The sequence below is a fragment of the Oncorhynchus clarkii genome, chromosome 3 (assembly GCF_045791955.1).
Source record: "Oncorhynchus clarkii lewisi isolate Uvic-CL-2024 chromosome 3, UVic_Ocla_1.0, whole genome shotgun sequence".
Taxonomy (NCBI): Eukaryota; Metazoa; Chordata; class Actinopteri; order Salmoniformes; family Salmonidae; genus Oncorhynchus; species Oncorhynchus clarkii.
In genome coordinates this window covers 26246659-26269734 of record NC_092149.1, presented here as the reverse complement: position 1 = coordinate 26269734, position 23076 = coordinate 26246659, and the positions used below count along the sequence as shown (strand labels likewise).

The 23076-nt window shown below is 43.8% G+C and overlaps 1 protein-coding gene across 4 annotated transcripts in view; it reads right to left on the bottom strand.

Annotated features, from left to right (window-relative positions):
- The window catches only part of LOC139391918 (rho guanine nucleotide exchange factor 2-like), a 56220-nt gene extending 33447 nt beyond the window's left edge, over positions 1–22773 (bottom strand). Inside the window, exons 1-6 of one of the 4 annotated variants that reach the window (XM_071139531.1) lie at positions 22700–22773; positions 14654–14910; positions 12315–12504; positions 11660–11900; positions 10910–10949; positions 10529–10724 (exon numbers count right to left, since the gene is read on the bottom strand). In XM_071139531.1, the coding sequence (XP_070995632.1) occupies positions 10529–10724; positions 10910–10949; positions 11660–11900; positions 12315–12504; positions 14654–14910; positions 22700–22753 (978 nt within the window). In that variant the 5' untranslated portion in view covers positions 22754–22773. Of the gene's footprint in view, positions 1–766; positions 1041–10528; positions 10725–10909; positions 10950–11224; positions 11498–11659; positions 11901–12314; positions 12505–14595; positions 14911–22699 lie in introns of those variants that run through there. The other 3 variants (XM_071139535.1, XM_071139550.1, XM_071139542.1) reach the window with 3 other exon arrangements.
- Between the last annotated feature and the right edge of the window lie 303 nt (positions 22774–23076).

The following is a 23076-nucleotide window of genomic DNA, read 5'->3' as shown; positions in this document are numbered from 1 at the left end:
TATAACAAATCCAATGATTATAAGAATAGGCTATAGGCATCTCTTTGACGTATAACGTTGTAGATCATTTGCAACGGTATCGCTCAGAAAACAGTTGAACAATATTCATTTTTGAATACGTGTCATGTGTCTAATAGCATAACTGCATCATATTGCAATTACTGTTCGACATATTATTGATCCGTAATATTCCGTATAGTCCACGACTAGACCAATGACACACACACTTGCGGTTTTCCCCCCTCCCCCAAGCGATTTCCTCTATCACGGACAACATGTTCGGGGTCTCAAGCTTTGGCTGCTGTGCCGCACTATGCAATCCTTTTGCCAAGCGATATGGTTTTCTATGATATGCAAGGTGCGGGACAAACATTGACAAAGAAGACAAAAGCACCAGCCTTAATAGTAGTCTAAATCATTATTAAACGGTTGTTTCATTACATTGCCAGTTGCTACCATACAAAGCAGGAGTCGAAGGGAGCGCTCTCGTTTCCCCCACTCATCTTGGTATACCCGGGATAAGTAAATGGGGGATTTCCAAGTAATTGCAATATTTTACTGTAAAGACATCATCATGATCTATTTAAATAATAAACACATGTAGGCTATTATACATGTTAGAATAACCCATGTTACAGAACTATTGGATATAGGCTACTAGTGGCCTACTACATTTGAACAAATTGCTATTGAAAATGTAAATGTATTATCTATGATATTGAATACTTTATTGAACAGTTATTTAGCCATATGACTATTCACTCACCCGTAAATTGATTTCTTTCATTCTCTCTTGACGCGTTTTTGGCAGCGGTTCAGTGACACGGGACATAACGAGGACGGGATCAACAGAGAATGATCCTCAATTTAAAGCAAAGGTGATCTCCTATCCTTCTCTTTCCCTTTATTACAATATGTTCATAAACGTTGATAAAATGACAGTTAGATGTTTCCAGTGGAACAGGCGGCGTCAGATAATAGCGCATGGAGTGCGAATCCGTTAACTTTTCTCCATATGTCGGAGTACGCGCCTCGACGAACAACTGAACAGTTTCTCATGCAGGAAACTCGAACTCAGCACTCAGGAGGAGGAGCGAACATTCAGAGCAAAACACCCCCTTTCATTCTTTTCACCAACCACAGATGAGTATTGAGTACTTAACCCGCCCACTGGGTAAAGAGACGTAATCAAAAGCCAATAATCAGATTGTGGCTATATTTTTTTGAACCACACTTCTAGAGGTGAAGGTTGCTTGGTGTGTAGTAAACCTAGGCTTCATGTTTAGGGGTTCGCTAAATGAGTTGTGCCCCTGTACAGTCTATGGTTGCCCCCTTTGGTTTACTGTACATTTACAGCACATTTCAGATTGTGTGAAATCTCCATTATTAAGCTGCGCAACTTGAGCCACATAATGTGAGTTGGCCTGTTGACGTGGCAAACACATCATCGTGAAAACCTCCCATTTGGGCAATGCATGGAAGAGGAACCATCTGTTGGGAGGTGATGCCTTGAAGGCAAAATGTGGACTGGAAATGGTTCATGTATTTGGGAATATAACAAGGAAAAGAGAAGAATAGTAAAGGAATAGATGGACTGTTATGATGGAGAGAAGGAAAAGAGGGAGAAGGGGGAGAAGGGCGGGTTAATCAAGGAGGCACTTAGAGTGACCCGGGGCTAAATTTAGAAAGCAACAAGAGAGGAAAACGCCCAACCATGCACCCACAGCCAATGGATCTCTGTACAACTCTGTCCTCCAAACTGCAATATCACACCATTCCTTCTCTCTAACAGGACTGTGCCTGTGTGACCTTGCCTCTTCATCCTCCCACTTGTTTTCAGTCTCTTGCTCTGCTTTCAACACAATTTCTACTTTACTGGACGTTCCCCGTCTCCACCTCTCTGAGCATGCACTATGTATTATCACTCTCTGTTTCTCTTTCTTCTTCTTCTCTGGTTCAGTTGAGGGCTATCTTCATCCTTCCTTCTCCACTGTGATACTCTCCAGCTCCTTCTCAGGTCATCATCTTCTCTTCATGAGTCCTCATCTGATACCAATTGCCTTCCGACATGGCCAAACACACACGTGTGTGCATGCAAGCATGAGTGAGTGCGTGCGTGCGATGCCTGGCAGCACTTGGGTGGTATGATATGAGATAGCACACAGGTGTTGGATACAGTACAATACTTCGATTGACCATAGTCACCCAACATCACACACACACACACACACACACACACACACACACACACACACACACACACACACACACACACACACACACACACACACACCAAGTGTCACTGTCACACACTAACCCTCTGAAGAGTTATTGTGAGGGAGACAACAACGCCTCACATTACAGAGTGAGTGAGAGAAAAAATGTGTGTGTGTGTGTGTTAGAGAATGAGAAAATGTGTAACAGCGTGATGAGGGCAACAGTATTCCCTTTCAAAACAGAAAAGAGGAGCACGTCATTTAGCGAAAGAGTCCTCATAAACAGTTATAAGCATCTATAACATGACATCCCCCTTGGCATAGTTTCCGATATGACGAATGGAAAACAAAGAGAGCGAGGGATAAAGAGAGTGACGATGGGGAATGGACAGAGGAGAGAGACGAAGAGCAGTTAGTAGTGAACATGTTGGTATGATAGGATATTAGACGATATGGAAAGGATGTGGTGCGATAGGGGGACAGCTTTAATCAGGAAGGGTATATTTGCTTGGCTAATACTCTCTGGACCTCCGCAGGCTTCTTTATGGGTTTCATATCCGCTGTTCTGCCTGCCTCAGTTTGTTTAAACTCCTACTACCTCAGAATGGACATTTGGAATAGGGGAGATACAAGTAGAAAAGAGAGAGAGAGATGGAAAGAGGAAGGTAGAAGGGGGGATACAGAGAGGTGAAGAGAGAGATAGAGAGATGGAAAGAGGGAGGTAGAAGGGGTGGGATAAAGACAGGTGAAGAGAGAGATAGAGAGATGGAAAGAGGGAGGTAGAAGGGGTGGGATAAAGAGAGGTGAAGAGAGAGATAGAGAGATGGAAAGAGGGAGGTAGAAGGGGTGGGATAAAGACAGGTGAAGAGAGAGATAGAGAGCTGGAAAGAGGGAGGTAGAAGGGGTGGGATAAAGAGAGGTGAAGAGAGAGATAGCGAGATGGAATGAGGGAGGTAGAAGGGGGGATAAAGACAGGTGAAGAGAGGAAGCAGAGAGAGATTATCAGACACTGTAGATGGGAGGGAGAGGGAGAATAGAAAATGATGGAAAAGATGGAGGAAGAAGTGGATATATGAAAGGGTGAAGAGAAAAGCAAAGGGAGAGAGATGGAGTGGGGACTGTAGAAGGGACGGCAGAGAAGAATAACAGAAAGGGGTGCAAGAGAGAGAATATGCAGAGAAGGGGAGGCATTGAGAGCCAGGGAGGAAAATGGGGTGGGATTGAGACAAATGAACGGAGGAGTGGGGGTGGAGTGATGGAGAGAGAGGGGGGGCTGTGGAGAGAGGGATAGCGGAGGAGAAAAGCCGGCTTGCTGATGCAATCCTGCCACCCGAAGCAGTAACTGCCCAGCTGGGAAAGAGAGAGAGATTAAGCTAATGGAGAGAGAGAAAGCAGGGAAAAGAGAGGGGGAATGAGGAATGAAGGGAAAATAGAGGTGTGACTTTGGCCAAGAGCTATTAAATACCTATTTTTTTAACGTAAAACTGTTAAGTACATTCACTGTTAAACACAGAGAGACACACACACACACAACACCAATAAATGATGCTGAGCACACACACACTTCCTCTTTCTCTCTATGGGACACAGTAGACACACACCAACAAAACCCAGATATATGTTGTCCAGATGCGTTTGCTCTTAAGCGAGGTACGTGTCAATCTACAAACATAACGTCCTCCTTCCTCCTACTCAACTACTCAAAAAATATCAACTATAAAAATATAAACGCAACATGTAAAATGTTGTTCCCATGTTTCATGAGCTGAAATAAAAGATCCCATACGATGTTCTATACGCACAAAAAGAGCATTTCTCTCAAATTCTGCGCACAAATTTGTTGACATCCCTGTTAGTGAGCATTTCTCCTTTACCAAGACAATCCATCCACCTGACAGGTGTGGCATATCAAGACGCTGATTCAACAGCATGATCATTACACAGGTGCAACTTGTACAGGGGACAATAAAAGGCCACTCTAAAATTAGCTTTTTTTTACACAACACAATGCCACAGATGTCTCAAGTTTTGAGGGAGCGTGCAATTGGCATGCTGACTGCAGGAATGTCCAGGAATGCGGTTTCCAGATAATTGAATGTTAATTTCTCAACCATAAGCCACCTCCAATTTGGCAGTACGTCCAACCGGGCTCACAATCGCAGACTACTTGTAACCACGTCTGTCACGTTCTGACCTTAGTTCCTTTATTATGTCTTTGTGTTAGTTTGGTCAGGGTGTGAGTTGGGGTGGGTAGTCTATGTTATTTTTTCTATGTGGTTATATTTCTATGTGTTTGGCCTGGTATGTTTCTCAATCAGAGGCAGGTGTCGTTCGTTGTCTCTGATTGAGAATCATACTGTTTTCCCCATTTTGGTTGTGGGTGTTTGCTTTCTGTTTTTGTGTCTGCACCAGACAGAACTGTTTTGGTTGTTCTCTGTGTTTTGTTAATCAGTGTTCAGTTCCATTATTAAAAGTATGAACATGTACCACGCTGCACCTTGGTCCTCACCTTCTTCCACCTACGACAGCCGTTACAGAACTACCCACCAACCAAGGACCAAGCAGCGTGGTATCGATCAGCAGCGTTCTCTGGACTCATGGACATGGGAGGAGATTTTAGATGGCAAGGAACCCTGGGCACAGGCTGGGGAATATCGCCGCCCCAAGGAAGAACTGGAGGCAGCGAAAGCTGAGCGGCGGCGATATGAGAAGGTAGCACGGCAGCGCGACAGGCACGAGAGGTAGCCCGGGGAGTGTGGCAGAATCAGGTTGGAGACCTGAGCCCACTCCTCGTGCTTACCAGAGGAAGCGGTCAAGCGCACGGTGTCGCCAGTATGAGCTCATAGCCCGGTGCGCTATAGGCCAGCCCCACGCAAGTGCCATGCGAGTGTGGGCATCCAGTCAGGGCGTGTTGTGCCGGCTCAGAGTGTCTGGTCTCCGGTACGCCGTTTCGGCCCAGGTTATCCTGCGCCGGCTCTGCGTGCTGTGTCTCCGGGGCGCTGGGAGGGGGCAGTGCATCCTATGCCTACGCTCCGCCCGTGGCGGGCGAATGTGGGCATTGAGCCAAAGGGAGAGGTGCGAGCAGTATACACCAGATCTCCAGTGCTCACCCACAGCTCGGTTCAACCTGTGCCTGCACTCTGGATGGTCAGGGCTAAAGTGGTCATCCAGCCTGGAGGAGTGGTGCCAAGGCTGCGCACCAGGGCTCCAGTGCTCCCCCACAGCCTGGTCCATCCGGTGCCTCCTCCACGCACCAGGCCTCCTGTAGGACTCCCCAGCCTGGTGGGTCCTGTGGCAGCCCCACACACCAGGCTGTCTCTCCGTCTCCTCCCTCCAGGTTCTCTCTCCAGGCCGGAGCCGCCCGTCTGTCCTGAGCTGCCGGAGCCGCCCGTCTGTCCTGAGCTGCCGGAGCCGCCCATCTGTCCTGAGCTGCCAGAGCCGCCCGTCTGTCCTGAGCTGCCGGAGCCGCCCGTCAGTCCTGAGCTGCCGTTACAACGTCAGCCTAGGAACTCCGCATTTGGCTTCTTCACCTCTGGGATCATCTGAGACCAGCCACCCGGACAGCTGATTTATTTCTGTAAGCACTGACAGTGCTATGCCCTCCCAGGCCCACCCATCTCATGTGAAATTCATAGATTAGGGCCTAACTAATTGATTTAAATTGACTGATTTCCTTATATGAACTGTAACTCAGTAAAATCTTTGAAATTGTTGAATGTTGCGTTTATATTTTTGTTCAGAGTAGTAGAATACATATTTGTACAGGTACACTCTTAGAACAAAAACGTTCTATCTAGAACCTGAAAAGGTTCTTTGGCTGTACCCATAGGGGAACCATTTGAAGAACCCTTTTGGTTCCATGTAGAACCCGTTTGGGGTAATAAAAAAACAACGTTCTCCCTGGGCAGCTTTAAAAATAAAGTAAAAATGTGTTTGATGTCTTCTGTGTCCATATGAATAACCCCTATGATGTAACAGCAATGATGAGATAGATGTTCTTCTTGTCTGTTTTTGTTTTATTATTTCACTGCCATACTGTGTTTAACTGTGTTCGATCTTGCCTTGCCATCTTGTCTCAAGAGGACCACAATTGAAATAAGTCCCAGATTTTATTAGGTTATATAACAGCCCACTTTTATGTGCTGTTTTTTTTTCATTGTCAAATTAATAAGCTAAACTAAATACATGTGGAACCCTTTCCACCGAGGGCTCTACATAGAACCCAAAAGGGTTATTCCCTGGAACCAAAAAAGGGTTTAACCTGGAACCAAAAAAAGGGTTATACCTGGAACCAAAAAAAGGATTTTAACCTGGAACCAAAAAAGGGTTATACCTGGAACCAAAAAAGGATTTTAACCTGGAACCAAAAAAGGGTTATACCTGGAACCAAAAAAGGATTTTAACCTGGAACCAAAAAAGGGTTATACCTGGAACCAAAAAAGGATTTTAATCAGGAACCAAATGTGGGTTTAATCTTGAACCAAAAAAGGGTTCTCTTATGTGGACAGCCGAATAACCCTTTTTTCTAAGAGTGTATGAATAACAGACTTGTGATCTTGTAATGTGTTATGTTCTCAGCTCCCTTCAGTCTGAAAGACATGACATATTATCATTATGAGAGTACTGGGCTTAATCTAAAGCCACCAGATGTATCTGTCTAACATCCATAGCCAGATCAGCCAGCTCTATACAACACTGAGGTCAGTAGAAATACAGACGGTCCTGTAGACACAGCAGAAGCACACAGGACTGATTCACATTCCAGAGTATGCTGACTTCGTGAGACGTCACGTGTTATAGTGAGAGAGACAGAGAGCTCATAACTGCTGTAGAGAGGAAAGGTCTGGAAATGTGAGCTCAGTCTCTTTCTTTCTGACTGCTGTTCTTTCACTCTTCTGGGTTTTCTCCCTTGTTGTCTCTTTTCTGTCTTATGGTCTGGAGTCCAGGAGCCACTAAACATACAGCACCAAGGGTGTGGACAAACCCCACATACCTGGTTACACCACATCACTCACTCACACACACACACACACACACTCACTCACTCACTCACTCACTCACTCACTCACTCACTCACACACTCACACACTCACACACTCACACACTCACACACTCACACACTCACACACTCACACACTCACACACACACACACACACACACACACACACACACACACACACACACACACACACACACACACACACACACACACACACACACACACACGTTGGATGTTGTTTCAGAAATAGCTCCGTCAAACAGGGCCAGCAGCTATCTGTCTCTAACAGGCCATCGGAGGGGATGGTGTCATCGCGTAAATGAACTGCTGATCATCAAAATCACAGCCACGCCCCTGTGACATCACTGAGACTTCTAATCAGTTGAGATGGAGGGCACAATCTGGCAAACCCCCATGATAAGGACCTCTAAGGAATCTGGCAACCCAGTGGGTCTTAAATCAGGGACGCAAGAGTGGTCAGAGGGGCTGGTAGGGCTTTTTTTATTATTACTTTTTTTGTATCCCTTGTTTTTAGTTTTTTTTTAAATTATTGAACAATATACAGACAAGAATACATCAACTTGATGTATACGAGGGTGTTACATGTCAAAAGAAAATATACAATTGCCAAAAAGTGTGATGGTGCATACTGCTCTTTGGTCGGGCTTATTAGTAGGACAGTAATCTCTGAAACCCAGAATTTAAATCTTGCGTAATTGCATCAGAAGCTTGATGCTAGTTATGAGACGTCCGTCTGTCCACCAGAGATTAGTAGGACACAAATAACACACATACAAGAACACCAGCTGTACCCAAGTTCAGTTCAAGTGTGGAATGCCTAAATCATCAACTTGGCCATACATCATCCTGCTGAGGGCCACAGTGCTGCTTATTTCACTTCACTTCTCATATTGAACTCACAGAACAGAGTCTCCCCCTGCTGTTTAAAGATTGTGTTTGTTTGTCATTACAACACACACACACACACACACACACACACACACACACACACACACACACAGTAAACACTGCCAACCCACTAGAACAAACACTTAAAAATGTTCTTCAAGAAATCAAGAGGTGGGGCGGCAGGTATTGTTTAGAGCGTTGGGCCAGTAACCGAAAGTTGCTAGATCGAATCTCTGAGCTGACAAGGTACAAATCTGTCGTTAACCCTCTGTTCCTAGGCCGTCATTGTAAATAATAATGTGTTCTTAACTGACTTGCCTAGTTCAGTAAAAGGTTCAAGAAAAAGAAAGAAGAAAAAAAAGATCCTGTTGTAATTCAGCCAGATATCGTCATTAATAATCTAAGCAGCACAAGAGAGAGCGCCTCGCCCAACATAATGAATAATACTGTTGTGGTTACTGCTTTGACAACATTGTTGTACATACAGTTGAAGACCGAAGTTTTACATACACCTGAGCCAAAAACATTTAAACTCAGTTTTTCACAATTCCTGAGATTTAATCCTAGCAAAAATTCCCTGTTTTAGGTCAGTTAGGATCACCACTTTATTTTAAGAATGTGAAATGTCAGAACAATAGTAGAGAGAATGATTTATTTCAGATTTTATTTCTTTCATCACATTCCCAGTGGGTCAGAAGTTTACATACACTCAATTAGTATTTGGTAGCATTGCCTTTTAAATTGTTTAAATTAGGTTAAAGGTTTTGGGTAGCCTTCCACAAGCTTCCCACAATAAGTTAGGTGAATTTTGGCTCATTCCTCCTGACAGAGCTGGTGGAACTGAGTCAGGTTTGTAGGCTTCCTTGCTCGCACACGCTTTTTCAGTTTTGCCCACAAATTCTGTATAGGATTGAGGTCAGGGCTTTGTAATGGCCACTCCAATACCTTGACTTTGTTGTCTTTAAGCCATTTTGCCACAACTTTGGAAGTATGCTTGGGGTCATTGTCCATTTGGAAGACCCATTTGTGACCAAGCTTTAACTTCCTGACTGATGTCTTGAGATGTTGCTTCAATATATCCACGTAATTTTCCTTACTCATGATTCCATTTATTTTGTGAAGTACATCAGTCCCTCCTGCAGAAAAGCACCCCCACAACATGATGCTGCCACCCCTGTGCATAACAGTTGGAATGGTGTTCTTCGGCTTGCAAGCCTCTCCCTTTTCCTCCAAACATAACAATGTTCATTATGGCCAAACAGTTATATTTTTGTTTCATCAGACCAGAGGACATTTCTCCAAAAAAGCACGATCTTTGTCCCCATGTGCAGTTGTAAACCGTAGTCTGGCTTTTTTTATGGCGGTTTTGGAGCAGTGGCTTCTTCCTTGATGAGCGGTCTTTCAGGTTATGTCGATATAGGACTTGTTTTACTGTGGATATAGATGCTTTTGTATAGATACTTTTTGTTTCCTCCAGCATCTCACAAGGTCCTTTGCTGTTGTTCTGGGATTGATTTGCACTTTTCACACCAAAGTACGTTAATCTCTAGGAGACAGAACGAGTCTCCTTCCTGGGCGGTATGATGGCTACGTGGTCCCATGGTGTTTATACTTAAGTACTATTGTGCGTACAGATGAACGTGGTACCTTCAGGCATTTGGAAATTGCTCACAAGGATGAACCAGACTTATGGAGGTCTACAATTTTTTTTGAGGTCTTGACTGATTTCTTTTGATTTTCCCATGATGTCAAGCAAAGAGGCACTGAGTTTGAAGGTAGGCCTTGAAATACATCCACAGGTACACCTCCAATTGACTCAAATTATGTCAATTAGCCTATCAGAAACTTCTAAAGCCATGACATAATTATCTGGAATTTTCCAAGCTGTTTGAAGGCACAGTCAACTTAGTGTATGTAAACTTCTGACCCACTGGAATTGTGATACAGTGAATTATAAGGGAAATAATCTGTAAACAATTGCTGGAAAAATTATTTGTGTCATGCACAAAGTAGATGTCCTAACCGACTTACCAAAACTATAGTTTGTTCACCTAAAGTGTAGTGGTTTAAAAATGAGTTTTAATGACTCCAACCTAAGTGTATGTAAACTTCCGACATCAACTGCATATCATTGCTGTAACATTGTGTTATTCTTGGCAAACTGCATATGTTTGCCAAAACTGTTACTGGAGGTGGTTCACAGGTGAATCGACACTGCAGGGGAAGCTAGCCTACTACCAAACTCCAACTCTCTGTCCTTAGAGACGGTCCTGCACTCTACTCAAGTACTCTACTGCATAGTGACAGCTGTGACAGGGTCACATCCACATGCACCCACAACCACAGAGAGACACAGACATACTGAAATACACACCCACACTCTCCTCTTTCTCACTCTCTCACCTTGCGTTGGCTAGCCATCTTGCGCAGGAAGCTGAAGGTGCGTCCCAGAGGGCTTCCCGTCTTCTCCCCCCTCTCCTCCCCGGGGGGAGCACCCCTCAGTCCCTCCGTCCTTCTCTCCTCCCTCCGCCTCTCTCTCTCTTCGCCCAGCCGCTGCCTCTCTTCTTGCCCCCACAGCTCACCAAGCTCTGCATCCACACTGAGAAAGAGGTGAAGAGAAACATCCTTCCATAAGACGGAGTTTGCATTCAGCCTAGCTTAGAGGAAAAGGTGTGTTACTATGGGGATGTGAGTCAAAAAGCAGTCAGTCACAGATGAGATCATGTGCTCTATAAGGTTGTTAGTGAACACAGGTCATCAGGAAGAGAGAGAGAGACAACTCACCTCTGTGTGGAACCCCCAAATACAGAGCCCAGGGAAGACTCTGTGTGTGAGAGAGAGAGAGAGAGAGAGAGAGAGAGAGAGAGAGAGAGAGAGAGAGAGGAGACAGAGACAGACAGACAGAGAGAAAGAGAGAGAGACAAAGAGAGTGAAAGTGAAAGACAGATAGATACAGAGAGGAAGAGAGAGGCAGAAAGCAGAAACAAACTTAGTCATCCCATTACCTCAAAACCGTAACTCCATACATGCATACATACATACATACATAGACCTAAGATCCCAGATAGATTGAAGTGCATCGCCTGATAAGTGACAAACCTCTCTCTCTGCTCTGCAGGTTCTTGGCAAACACGTTTAATCCAAACGATGGCTGTGACCAAGAGTTAACAAATGCATGAAGAAAGACAAGGATGAAACCACACGAGACAGTTGATTTAACACCATCAAGGCGTGATTAAAACGATCTCTGCTGATGCCTTTGGAATGAAAGGATGAATAGTGAACATGCAAAAGGTGAAATGGAGAGAGCGAGAGAGGAGATAGGAGAGCTTGAGAACACAGCGCTTTCTGTTCCGTGGCTAATGACAGCAGCAGCAGCCCCCAGTGAGAACAAACACAGGAAGAAGACTTCCGCATAGCTGCACACAGATAGGAACACACACACACACACACACACACACACACTAATATCTGCCCTTCAAACAGTCAGGAGAGTCTCCACACACTCACAAATGAAGAGTCCTACTGTCCTACCTTGGTAATGGCATTGGAAGATGGAATTGGAGTTTGAGTAGGAGCGATGGCAAGGTTGATGACGATGATGCTGGTGGTTTTGTGAGTGTGTGTAGGGGTGTGTGTGAGGTGTCGGAGAGTGTGTATCAGTGTTTGTGTGGGTTGGAGGGTGGAGGTTGGCATTGGGTAGCTGGCGCAGACTGGGACTGGCACACAGGGAGGGAGCGGAGGCACTGAAGCCCTGCAGCTGAGACGACTGCTCCTAACACACCACAGACAAGAGACAAGGGCCACAGTGTGTCAGAGAGAGAGAGAGAGAGATAGAGAGAGGAAGAGATAGAGGGGAGAGAGCAAGAGAGAGAGGAGGGAGAGATAGAGAGTGTATGACTTGAGTGTATAAACGGCTCTTTCCATAATAAACAAAGACAAGAGCATCAGTGAGAGGCTGTGTGTATTTGCAACAAAATAACCCAAGACGTGCTTGCCACTGCTTGCAGGAGACATGTGTGCATGTGACTGTGTGTGTGTGTGTTCCTGTCTGTGCTCTAAATAAGGTTACTTTATCTCAAGTTCCATCTTCATTCATGTTAGCAAATTATATTTATCACACACTCAAACACGTGCGCACACACACACATATGATGCTTCAATCCCATCAGTCTGGACTTAGCTTCACCTCCAATGGGGAGAAGACCGGGGTCTGGCAGCCCACCTCCTCCTCCGTGAGTGACAGCAGGGAGCCCAGCTCTTGGCCAAAGCAGGTGATGGGGGCTCGGCGAGGGTCCCGCCCCCCTCTGCTGGACCCCTCCAGGGCTCCAAGGAGCACCCGCTCCATCTCTTCTGGGTCAAAACCCTCCAGACTCACACTGGGGGAGAGAGGGGGAGAGGGAGGGGGAGAGAGAGGGTAGTGTCACAGTAGAGTAGTGAGTAGAGAGGAGAGGAGTAGAGGTCTAGTGGAGAAAGCAGCAGTCAGTCATCCTGCTTGTGTGTGTGTGTGTGTGTGTGTGTGTGTGTGTGTGTGTGTGTGTGTGTGTGTGTGTGTGTGTGTGTGTGAGGCTGTAGCTTAGTGATTTCACTCTCTTCTTGTTTTTGAGAGTACGTTGTGTTGATGACCTGACTTTATTCGCTGGCGGCTGCACTTATACTTCTGCTTTGTCTCCCTCCCCCTCTCCTGCTTTCTCTCCAAAAGATTGTTAAAATCCATTTGCATGTCAGATGTCAGGAAAAAGACAATGGAAACCAAATTGTAGCCTGTGTCCTTAAAATGTACACTGCCATTCAAAAGTTTGGGGTCACTTAGAAATGTCCTTGTTTTTGAAAGAAAAACACATTTTTTTTGTCCATTAAAATAACATCAAATTGATCAGAAATACAGTGTTAATGTTGTAAACAACTTTTGTAGCTTGAAATGTCTGATTTTTAATGGAATATCTACATAGGCTTACAGAGACCCATTATCAGCAACCATCATTCCTGTGTTCCAATGCCATGCTGTGTTAGCTAATCCAAGTTTATCATTTTAAAAGGCTAATTGTTCATGAGAAAACCCTTTTGCAATTATGTTAGCACAGCTGAAAACGGTCCTGCTTAAAGAAGCAATACAACTGGCGGAATGACAGGAGTAAAAACAATCAAAAAACAAGGACATTTCTAAGTGACTCCAAACTTTTGAACGGTAGTGTATATAGGTTCAGAACTTTTGTGAAACAGCACAGTTACAAATATAAGGCAAATAGATGGTGTTCAGAAATAGATGGGAGGGGTAGAGGAAAGAAGAGGAAAGAAAGGAGTAAAAACAATCAAAAGATAACTATTGTAAAATTGATTGTGTCCGTAACATTTATATAGTATGTATAAGCGGGAAGTAGAAGCCTAAGTGTTGTTGTTAATTCGTTTACTCCAATTAGGGGAGGGGTGGAAGGGTTAGTGAATTTATTTATTTATATTTATAAAAAATTAACAAATTGTAGCCAACATCTTGGATAAATGGGTGGAAAAAAAGAATGATAGATAAAGAGAGAGAGAGAGAGAGAGAGGGACAAGCTACAGGAAAAGAGAAATAACATTGCCATGCTCAGTGAATTAAAAGCAGAAGAGATGAGCAAATAAGAGAGTAGGAGAGGGCCAGCTAAAACAGCACTGATAAGAACTCCAGCAGTTAGAGCAGGAATGCCAGAGATAACAACAGCATTGACTATATGTGTAGGAAGTTATATACTGGTAGCACTGGTCTTAGATCAGCCAATCCCTAAAACAAATATTAGAACTTAGCAAGCATACTCCTACACAGTTCACTCCCAGATTCCCGCAGCCCTCCAGGAACATGGTTGAGTTGCAAGCTGTGCATTTACCTCAAATCACTATCTCACTCTCAAATAAAATCTAAATTCAATTTTGTTTGTCACATGCTCCTAATACAACTGGTGTAGACTTTACCGTGAAATGCTTGTTTACGAGCCCTTCCCAACGATGCAGTTTAAAGGTACGAGTTATTTGAGGTAAATATGTACATGAAGGCAGGGTAAAATGACTAGTTATCAGGATAGATAATAATAAGAGTAAAATAAAGAAGAGAGTAGCAGCAGCAAATTATGTGTGTAAAAGTGTGTGTGAGTTTGCGTGTGTGTAGTGTATGTGAATGTGTGTAGTGTATGTGAATGTGTGTGGGAGTGTCAATGTAGTGTGTGTGAGTAACTGATGTCCAGAAGTGGTTGGCGGTCATATGTAATAATAGTATGAACTTTCTGTACAAAAATGGTCAAGATAAACACTTTGAAAGTCACTATATAGCAAAGTTGAGTTGGAACTCGTAAGATGTCGCCCTTCTCTGTCGGCACCATCTTGTCAGCTTTTACCCTCAACACTGATGTGACGTCAGCCTTGGGTTTCCCCGCCCTAATGATAAAGGTTAGGATTTGGGAAAGGTAAGCTGATCCTAGATCTGTGTCTACGGGTACCTAAAGCGGGTTGTTGACCACTGGACTAGTAAGTATTGGTCGTTAGTGCGCCCCCTACCTGCGTTGCTGGTACTGTGGGGGGCAGCCATACATCATTGCTCCAGGCTGCCAGCTGTGCCTGCGGAGGTGGTCCAGAGTGTGTGTAAGACAGGAGGAGGGGGGGGTCCGACGTAGTGTGACCCCTCCAGAGGAGGGAGAGGAGGGAGGGGAGGGGCAAGGGGAGGAGGGTGGGGGGGCCGGACAGGGGACGCAGTGTCCTCCCAGATTTGACGGGGAGCCTGGGAGACGAGGGGAGTGAGGAGGTGTGGCGATCATCTGGCAGAGAGGGGGAGGAAGGGTGAGGGAGAGGAAGGGTGAGAGGGAGAGAAAGAGGAAGGGTGAGAGGGAGAGAATGGACAGATGTTATGTAAAGGCCTTTATTCATACTTTCACTGCAATTCATTATTTACAAAATACACCTCATGGCAGCTACAGAATCAACTATTAGATTATAAAGACAATTTAGTACATGTTAGATTTTGAGGAGGAGTTCAAAAGTTCAAGTTGCTCCTAAATTGTTAACTCATTCTAGGTGGTTTGCATGTTGGGCTTGTTATGCTGTCATGGAAACAAGATGAGGTCACGTCAAAGCAAAAAGATATCGCAACTAGCGCACTTCAGAGAAAAGGTGAAAGCACAAATGCAGCCACATCCTGTTTCAACCTTCTGTATTTTACAAAAACAATGTGAAAAGTTTGATTCATAGATGCCACACTCTCATTGACATCACTGTCCTAAACACCTAGAATGAGATGAAGAAGGATAAAGACCTGAAGAATCATTAAGATGATCTGCATTGGGAACCAAATGAACAGCAGTGTGGAATTGTTGCCTACTTCCTGGTCTGTTTCTTCTTTATTCTAGCTGAGCATAAACAAATACAAGATGGAATCCATACCATATGTATGAGAGTAGGACTGTGCTCAGAGCCCATTGAATAATGTAGTCACAGCAACCTCTAAAAGGTGATGTCTTGTCAAGGTCATCGACATCACAATCTATAGGCCTCCTTTTGACGACAGAAAAATGAAACATTTAAAAATGGAATCCTTACCGGGTGGTGTGTGTGTGTGTGTGCTGCATGCCAAGAGACAAGAGAGTAGTAGGGAGGTGGTATACTTAATGAATTCCTTCAACTATGTGTAGTATATCATGCTTCATGTAATGAGGTTTAGATAACACTGATACAGACTCCAGCCCTGCATGGTACAGTACCAAACCACACCCCAACATCTGTACTTTACTATTTATATTTTTGACAACTTGTACTTTTACTTCACTACATTCCTAAAGAAAATATTGTACATTTTACTCCATGCATTTTCCTTGACACCCAAAACTACTGGTTACAATTTGAATGCTTAGCAGGACAGGAAAATGGTCCAATTCAAACACTTATCAAGAGAACATTCCTGGTCATTCCTTCTGCCTCTAATCTGACGGACTCACTAAACACAAACGTTTAGTTTGTAAATGATGTCTGAGTGTTGGAGCGTGCCCATGGCTATCCTTAAATACAAAAAAAATACAAAATAAATTGTGACTTCTGGTTTGGTAAATATAAGGAATTTGAAACTATTTATACCTAAGTATATTTTAGCAATTACATTTACTTTTGGAACTTAAGTATATTTAAAACCCAATACTTTTAGACTTTTACTCAAGTAGTATTTCACTGGGTGACTTTCACTTTTACTTGAGTCATTGTCTATTACGGTATCTTTACTTTTAGTCAAGTATGACAATTGAGTACTTTTTCACCACTGCCCCACACTGAGGACCACCCTCAATCACACACTCACGTGAGGGTGGGGGTGAATGTTTCATGATTAACGACTCATGGTGGAATTGTTACAACGTACAGGAACTCAAGTCCTTTTGTTCACCTGACCAATAATTCCTCACAATCAAATGCCGACCGTTTAGTATATCCCCCTCAAGCAGATACCACAACGGCCCTCAAGGAACTTTACTGGACTTTATGCAAACTGGAAACCATATATCCTGAGGTTGCATTTATTGGAACTAGTGATATTAAAACAGCTAATTTGAGAACAAGGCTATCTAAATTCTAGCAGCATATTGACTGTAGCACTCACGCTGGAAAAACACTGGATCACTGCTACTGGCATGATGACTCCTTGCTGTCCCCAGTCCACCTGGCCGTGCTGCTGCTCCAGTTTCAACTGTTCTGCCTGCGGCTATGGAACCCTAACCTGTTCACCGGACGTGCTACCTGTCCCAGACCTGCTGTTTTCAACTCTCTAGAGACAGTAGGAGCGGTAGAGATACTCTCAATGATCGGCTATGAAAAGCCAAATGACCTTTACTCCTGAGGTGCTGACTTGCTGCACCCTCGACAACTACTGCGATTACTATTATTTGACCATGCTGGTCATTTATGAACATTTGAACATCTTGGCCATGTTCTGTTATAATCTCCACCCGGCACAGCCAGAAGAGGACTGGCCACCCCTCATAGCCTGGTTCCTCTCTAGGTTTCTTCCCAGGTTTTAGCCTTTCTAGGGAGTTTTTCCTAGCCACCGTGCTTCTACACTTGCATTGCTTGCTGATTGGGCTTTTAGGCTGGGTTTCTGTACAGCACTTTGAGATATCAGCTGATGTAAGAAGAGCTATATAAATAAATTTGATTTCTCTGTGGCCGATTTGAGTAAGGCATTTAAACGTGTTAACCCTCGCAAGGCTGCCGGCCCAGATGGCATCCCTAGCCGCGTCAACACCATAGTACCCTCCAAGTTCATCATTAAGTTTGGAGGCCCAGGGTCTGAACTCCGCCCTGTGCAATTGGGTCCTGGACTTCCTGACGGGACACCCCCAGGTGGTGAAGGTAGGAAACAACATCTCCACTTCGCTGATCCTCAACACTGGGGCCCCACAAGGATGCATGCTCAGCCCCCTCCTGTACTACCTGTTCACCCATGACTACGTGGCCATGCAACTTAAATTTTTAAGTTTGCAGATGACACAACAGTAGTAGGCTTGACTACCAACAACGACAAGACAGCCTACAGGGAGGAGGTGAGGACACTCGGAGTGTGGTGTCAGGAAAACAACCTCTCACTCAACGTCAACAAAACAAAGGAGATGATCATGGACTTCAGGAAACAGCAGAGGGAGCACCCCCCTATCCACACCGACGGGACAGCAGTGGAGAAGGTGGAACGTTAACTTCCTTGGCGTACACATCACGGACAAACTGAAATGGTCCAACCACACAGACAGTGTGGTGGAGAAGCCGCAACAGCGCCTCTTCAACCCCAGGAGGCTGAAGAAATTTGGCTTGAGCATGAGTTAAGAGACTGAAAACAAGAGTGATTAAATATACATGTGCCATGAAGTGATTGAGTGCATTAACAGACAGGTGCCTCCCTCTGTATGGGCTAAAGGTAGGTAACAATGTCACTGTACCTCTGTGCCTAGCTGCCTTGTCTTCTTCTCCCTATTTATATTTTTTGCTCTCTTCCATTTCTCACATTCCTCTTAATTCATCTGCCTTTTCCACAATGTGTGAGAAAACTGTTTTTCTTTCGTCAAACCAAAAGGTCTTAAAGGGATACTTTGGGATCTACTTCCCCAGAGTCAGATGAACTTGTGGATACCATTTTTATGTCTCTGTCCATTATTAAGGAAGTTAGAGGTAGTTTCAGGAGCCAATGCTAACTAGCATTACCACGATGACTGGAAGTCTGTGGATATCTGCTTTAAGACATGAGGACTGAATTGAATGACTGGCCATCTACTGTCTCTCCCCTCTCCATATACCATCTCTCTCCTTCCCTCCCCCTTAGATCTCTACTCCCCTTCCTCCATTGTTCACATTCCTCATCTCTAACCATAGACAGGACTCTGTCCAGGAATGTAAACAGTTGGAGGTGAAACAACAGGCATGTCAAGTTTCTTTCTAAAGAACGTGTCATCCGCTCTTCAAGCCCTCAAACATGTACAGTTGAAGTTGGAAGTTTACATACACCTTAGCCAACTAAATTAAACTCTGTTTTTCACAATTCCTGACATTTAATCCTAGTAACAATTCCCTGTCTTAGGTCAGTTAGGATCACCACTTTATTTTAAGAATGTGAAATGTCAGAATAATAGTAGAGAGAATAATTTATCTCAGATTTTATTTCTTTCATCACGTTCCCAGTGGGTCAGAAGTTTACATACACACAATTAGTATTTGGTAGCATTGCCTTTAAATTGTTTAACTTGGGTCAAGCATTTCGTGTAGCCTTCCACAAGCGTCCACAATAAGTTAGGTGAATTTTGTCCCATTCCTCCTGACAGAGCTGGTGTAACTCAGTCAGGTTTGTAGGCCTCTTTGCATCTAAACATTACCATGGTCATTATGGCCAAACAGTTATATTTTTGTTTCATCAGACCAGAGGACATTTCTCCAAAAAGTACGATCTTTGTCCCCATGTGCAGTTGCAAACCGTAGTCTGGCTTTTTTATGGCGGTTTTGGAGCAGTGGCTTCTTCCTTGCTGAGCGGCCTCTCAGGTTATGTTGATATAGGTCTCGTTTTACTGTGGATATAGATACTTTTGTACCCGTTTCCTCCAGCATCTTCACAAGGTCCTTAGCTGTTGTTCTGGGATTGATTTGCAATTTTCGCACCAAAGTACGTTCATTTCTAGGAGACAGAATGTGTCTCCTTCCTGAGCGTTATGACAGCTGCGTGGTCCCATGGTGTTTATACTTGCGTACTATTGTTTGTACAGATGAACGTGGTACCGTCAGGCGTTTGGAAATTGCTCCCAAGGATTAACCAGACTTGTGGAGGTCTACAATTCTTTGAGGCTTTGCTGATTTCTTTTGATTTTCCCATGATGTCAAGCAGAGGTAGGCCTTGAAATACATCCACAGGTGCACCTCCAATTGACTCAAATGATGTCAATTAGCCTATCAGGAACTTCTAAAGCCATGACATCAGTTTCTGACATTTTCCAAGCTGTTTAAAGGCACAGTCAACTTAGTGTATGTAAACTTCTGACCCACTGGAATTGTGATACAGTGAATTAAAAGTGAAATAATCTGTCTGTAAACAATTGCTGGAAAAATTATGTGTCATGCACAAAGTAGATGTCCTAACCGACTTGCCAAAACTATAGTTTTTTAACAAGAAATTTGTGGAGTGGTTGAAAAACGAATTTTAATGACACCAACCTAAGTGTATGTAAACCTCCGACTTCAACTGTGTCTCTTCATCCAGCTTTACATTCAGGGTGCTCTAATGCACTCCAATGTTCTTACACAGTTGCTTCACATGCACAATGTGTTGTACTACCCAGCATCCTTTGAAGTCATTGTATCAATGACTTATCTGCCTAATTAAAGGTTAGGCTTATTACCTGGAGTTCCATAGGCCTATTAGGACCATACGTACAACCATGCTGAAAATGTTTGTGACCTTATGTCCATATAACCATATCTTGAGCTTTCCTGTTGGCCCTGTTCCTCTTTTCACTGTCCTTTTTTTAAACTTCAAACATTTGTGGCTCATGAAGAAAGCTCCCATCCCCAACGTCCCATCCATCAGTGCCATCAATTGGGAAGTTTTTATGACTCCTGTGACCCACCTAATACTTAACTTGAAAGTATGCAAACACACTTGATATACCTCTGAGATATGTCTACCTTTAATCATTACCTAAGTTCTTACAGACCAACCAGGCATGAGTTTGAGTCATGAAGTGCTTCGGGAAGGATGGGGAGAAACACGTCATGTTTCTGTCAATGTTAACACAACTTGAATAAACCAAACTACATTGTCCCAGTTCATTTGTTCTTTAAAATATATTTCAGTCAATTTGAGATGTTTAAAAACAATGCTTCCCTGGTTATACGGTAAATACAGTAGGCTGCCTGTGATACAGATGTGTCGTCGTACTGATAGATGTTATCATGTCTGATAATGGTGTCATTTGAATATTTAAATTGTGTCAAACGAACCATGGTGACTGAAATAAATATAATTTCCAACCCATTTTAGAAAAGTATGGTCCCCTTGGTAGGCTGCTACAAAATTATTGGAGAACCTGGCTAGATGCCTTGAATGTCCCATGACTAAATAAACTAGGCCACACATTGAAAATACACTGAACAAAAATATAAATGCAACATGTAAAGTGTTGGTTCCATGAGCTGAAATAACAGATCCCAGAAACGTTCCATATGCACAAAAAGCTTATTTCTCTAAAATGTTGTTCACAATTTTGTTTACATCCACTTTCAGTGAGCACCTGGCAGATGTGGCATATCAAGATGCTGATTAAACAGCATGAACATTACACCTTGTGCTGGGGACAATAAAAGGCCACTCTAAAATGTGCAGTTTTATCACACAACACAATACCACAGATGTCTCAAGTTTTTAGGGAGCACGCAATTGGCCTGCTGACTGTAGGACTGTCCACCCAAGCTGTTGACAAACAATTGGCCTGCTGACTGTAGGACTGTCCACCCAAGCTGTTGACAGACAATTGGCCTGCTGACTGTAGGACTGTCCACCCAAGCTGTTGACAGACAATTGGCCTGCTGACTGTAGGACTGTCCACCCAAGCTGTTGACAGACAATTGGCCTGCTGACTGTAGGACTGTCCACCCAAGCTGTTGACAGACAATTGGCCTGCTGACTGTAGGACTGTCCACCCAAGCTGTTGACAGACAATTGGCCTGCTGACTGTAGGACTGTCCACCCAAGCTGTTGACAGACAATTGAATGTTCATTTCTCTACCATACGTCGCCTCCAACATTGTTTTAGAAAATTTGGCAGTAAGTCCAACCGCTGCCACGTGTATGGCGTCGTGTGGGGGAGTGGTTTGCTGATGTCAACGTTGTGAACAGAGTGCCCCATGCTGGCGGTTGGGTTATGGTATGGGCAGGCATAAGCTACGGACAACAAACACAATTGCATTTTTATCAATGGCAATTTGAATGCACAGAGATACCGTGACAAGATCGAGGCCCATTGTCATGCCATTCATCCGCCGCCATCACCTCATGTTTCAGCATGATAATGCCCAGCCACATATCGCAAGGATCTATACACATTTCCTGGAAGCTGAAAATGTCCCAGTTTTTCCATGGCCTGCATACTCACCAGACATGTCACCCATTGAGCGTGTTTGGGATGCTCTGGGTCGAAGTGTCCAACAGCGTGTTCCAGTTCCTACCAATATCCAGCAACTTCGTACCACCATTGAAGAAGAGTGGGACAAGATTCTACATGCCACAATCAACAGCCTGATCAACTCTATGTGAAGATGTGTCTTGCTGCATAAGGAAAATGGTGGTCACACCAGATACTGTCTGATCCACGCCCTTTTTTAAAGATACCTGTGACCACCAGATGCATATCTGTATTCCCAGTCATGTGAAATCCATAGATTATGGCCTAATTAATTTATTTCAATTGACTGATTTCCTTATAGGAACTGTAACTCTGTAAAATCTTTGAAATTGTTGCATTTTGAGTTTATATTTTTGTTCAGTATACATACATTTAACAAATAGGTCTAATTTAAACCTACATTTTAGACTTTTTAACTGACATTTAGTTCATGGTCAGGTAAAAAAAAAATATATAAATTACTTGCAAACGACTCACCGGTTTGGTGGCTGCACCTGCTACGATAGCCAACTTTCCAATCAGCGCGCAGATGCAATGATTGTCCTATGCTTTTCACGTCTTCCACGGTTTAATCAGGAAAAACTACAGTATAAAAAAAATTACATTTTACTTTGTCCAATTAATAAAAAGAAATACAGACCATCCGAATTGCCCTAACGTCTACAGGTAACGTGTCATGTGTCACTTGATCTCGAGGAGGAAACCAGTTTGACGTTTTGTTTGTCTTGCTCGGTGTTTGAGTCGCCACTCCCACGATAATGCTTGGCTAGTCGTAAGTGTGTATCCTGTTACTCAGTTTCGCATCTCCTCTCACCTGTATGTGTGGGTGTTCGTGCGAATTACAAAATACTGTATACCTATTACATTATGCACTTTTAATTCAGTTTTAATGGTAACCTAACACCAAACTCACCTCTCTTGCATACCCGAGTGCGTCTGTTTGTGAGTCCTCTATGGCAACGGGCATGCGCTCTGTAGGGTGCACATTGGAAGGAGAGAAGGCATGGGCAGATTCAGGAATTTACAGTGTGTGAAAGCTCTTTATTTCATTGGCCCCCTCTCTCCAAGAATGCTGCTGACTCCTTGGATCCTGCTCATCTTGGAAGTGCCAACTATTCAACCCCCAGTTTCAAAACCTCCATACCCTTGTATAAACCCAGAGGAAAATGGCAACAATTTCCCACCCTTCGATAAGAACAAGAGGATGACAGCCTGGAACCAATTTAGAACACTTAGAATAAGAACTGAAAGACTGAAGTTTGTAGGCTTCACTTCTTCTAAACTGTTTGT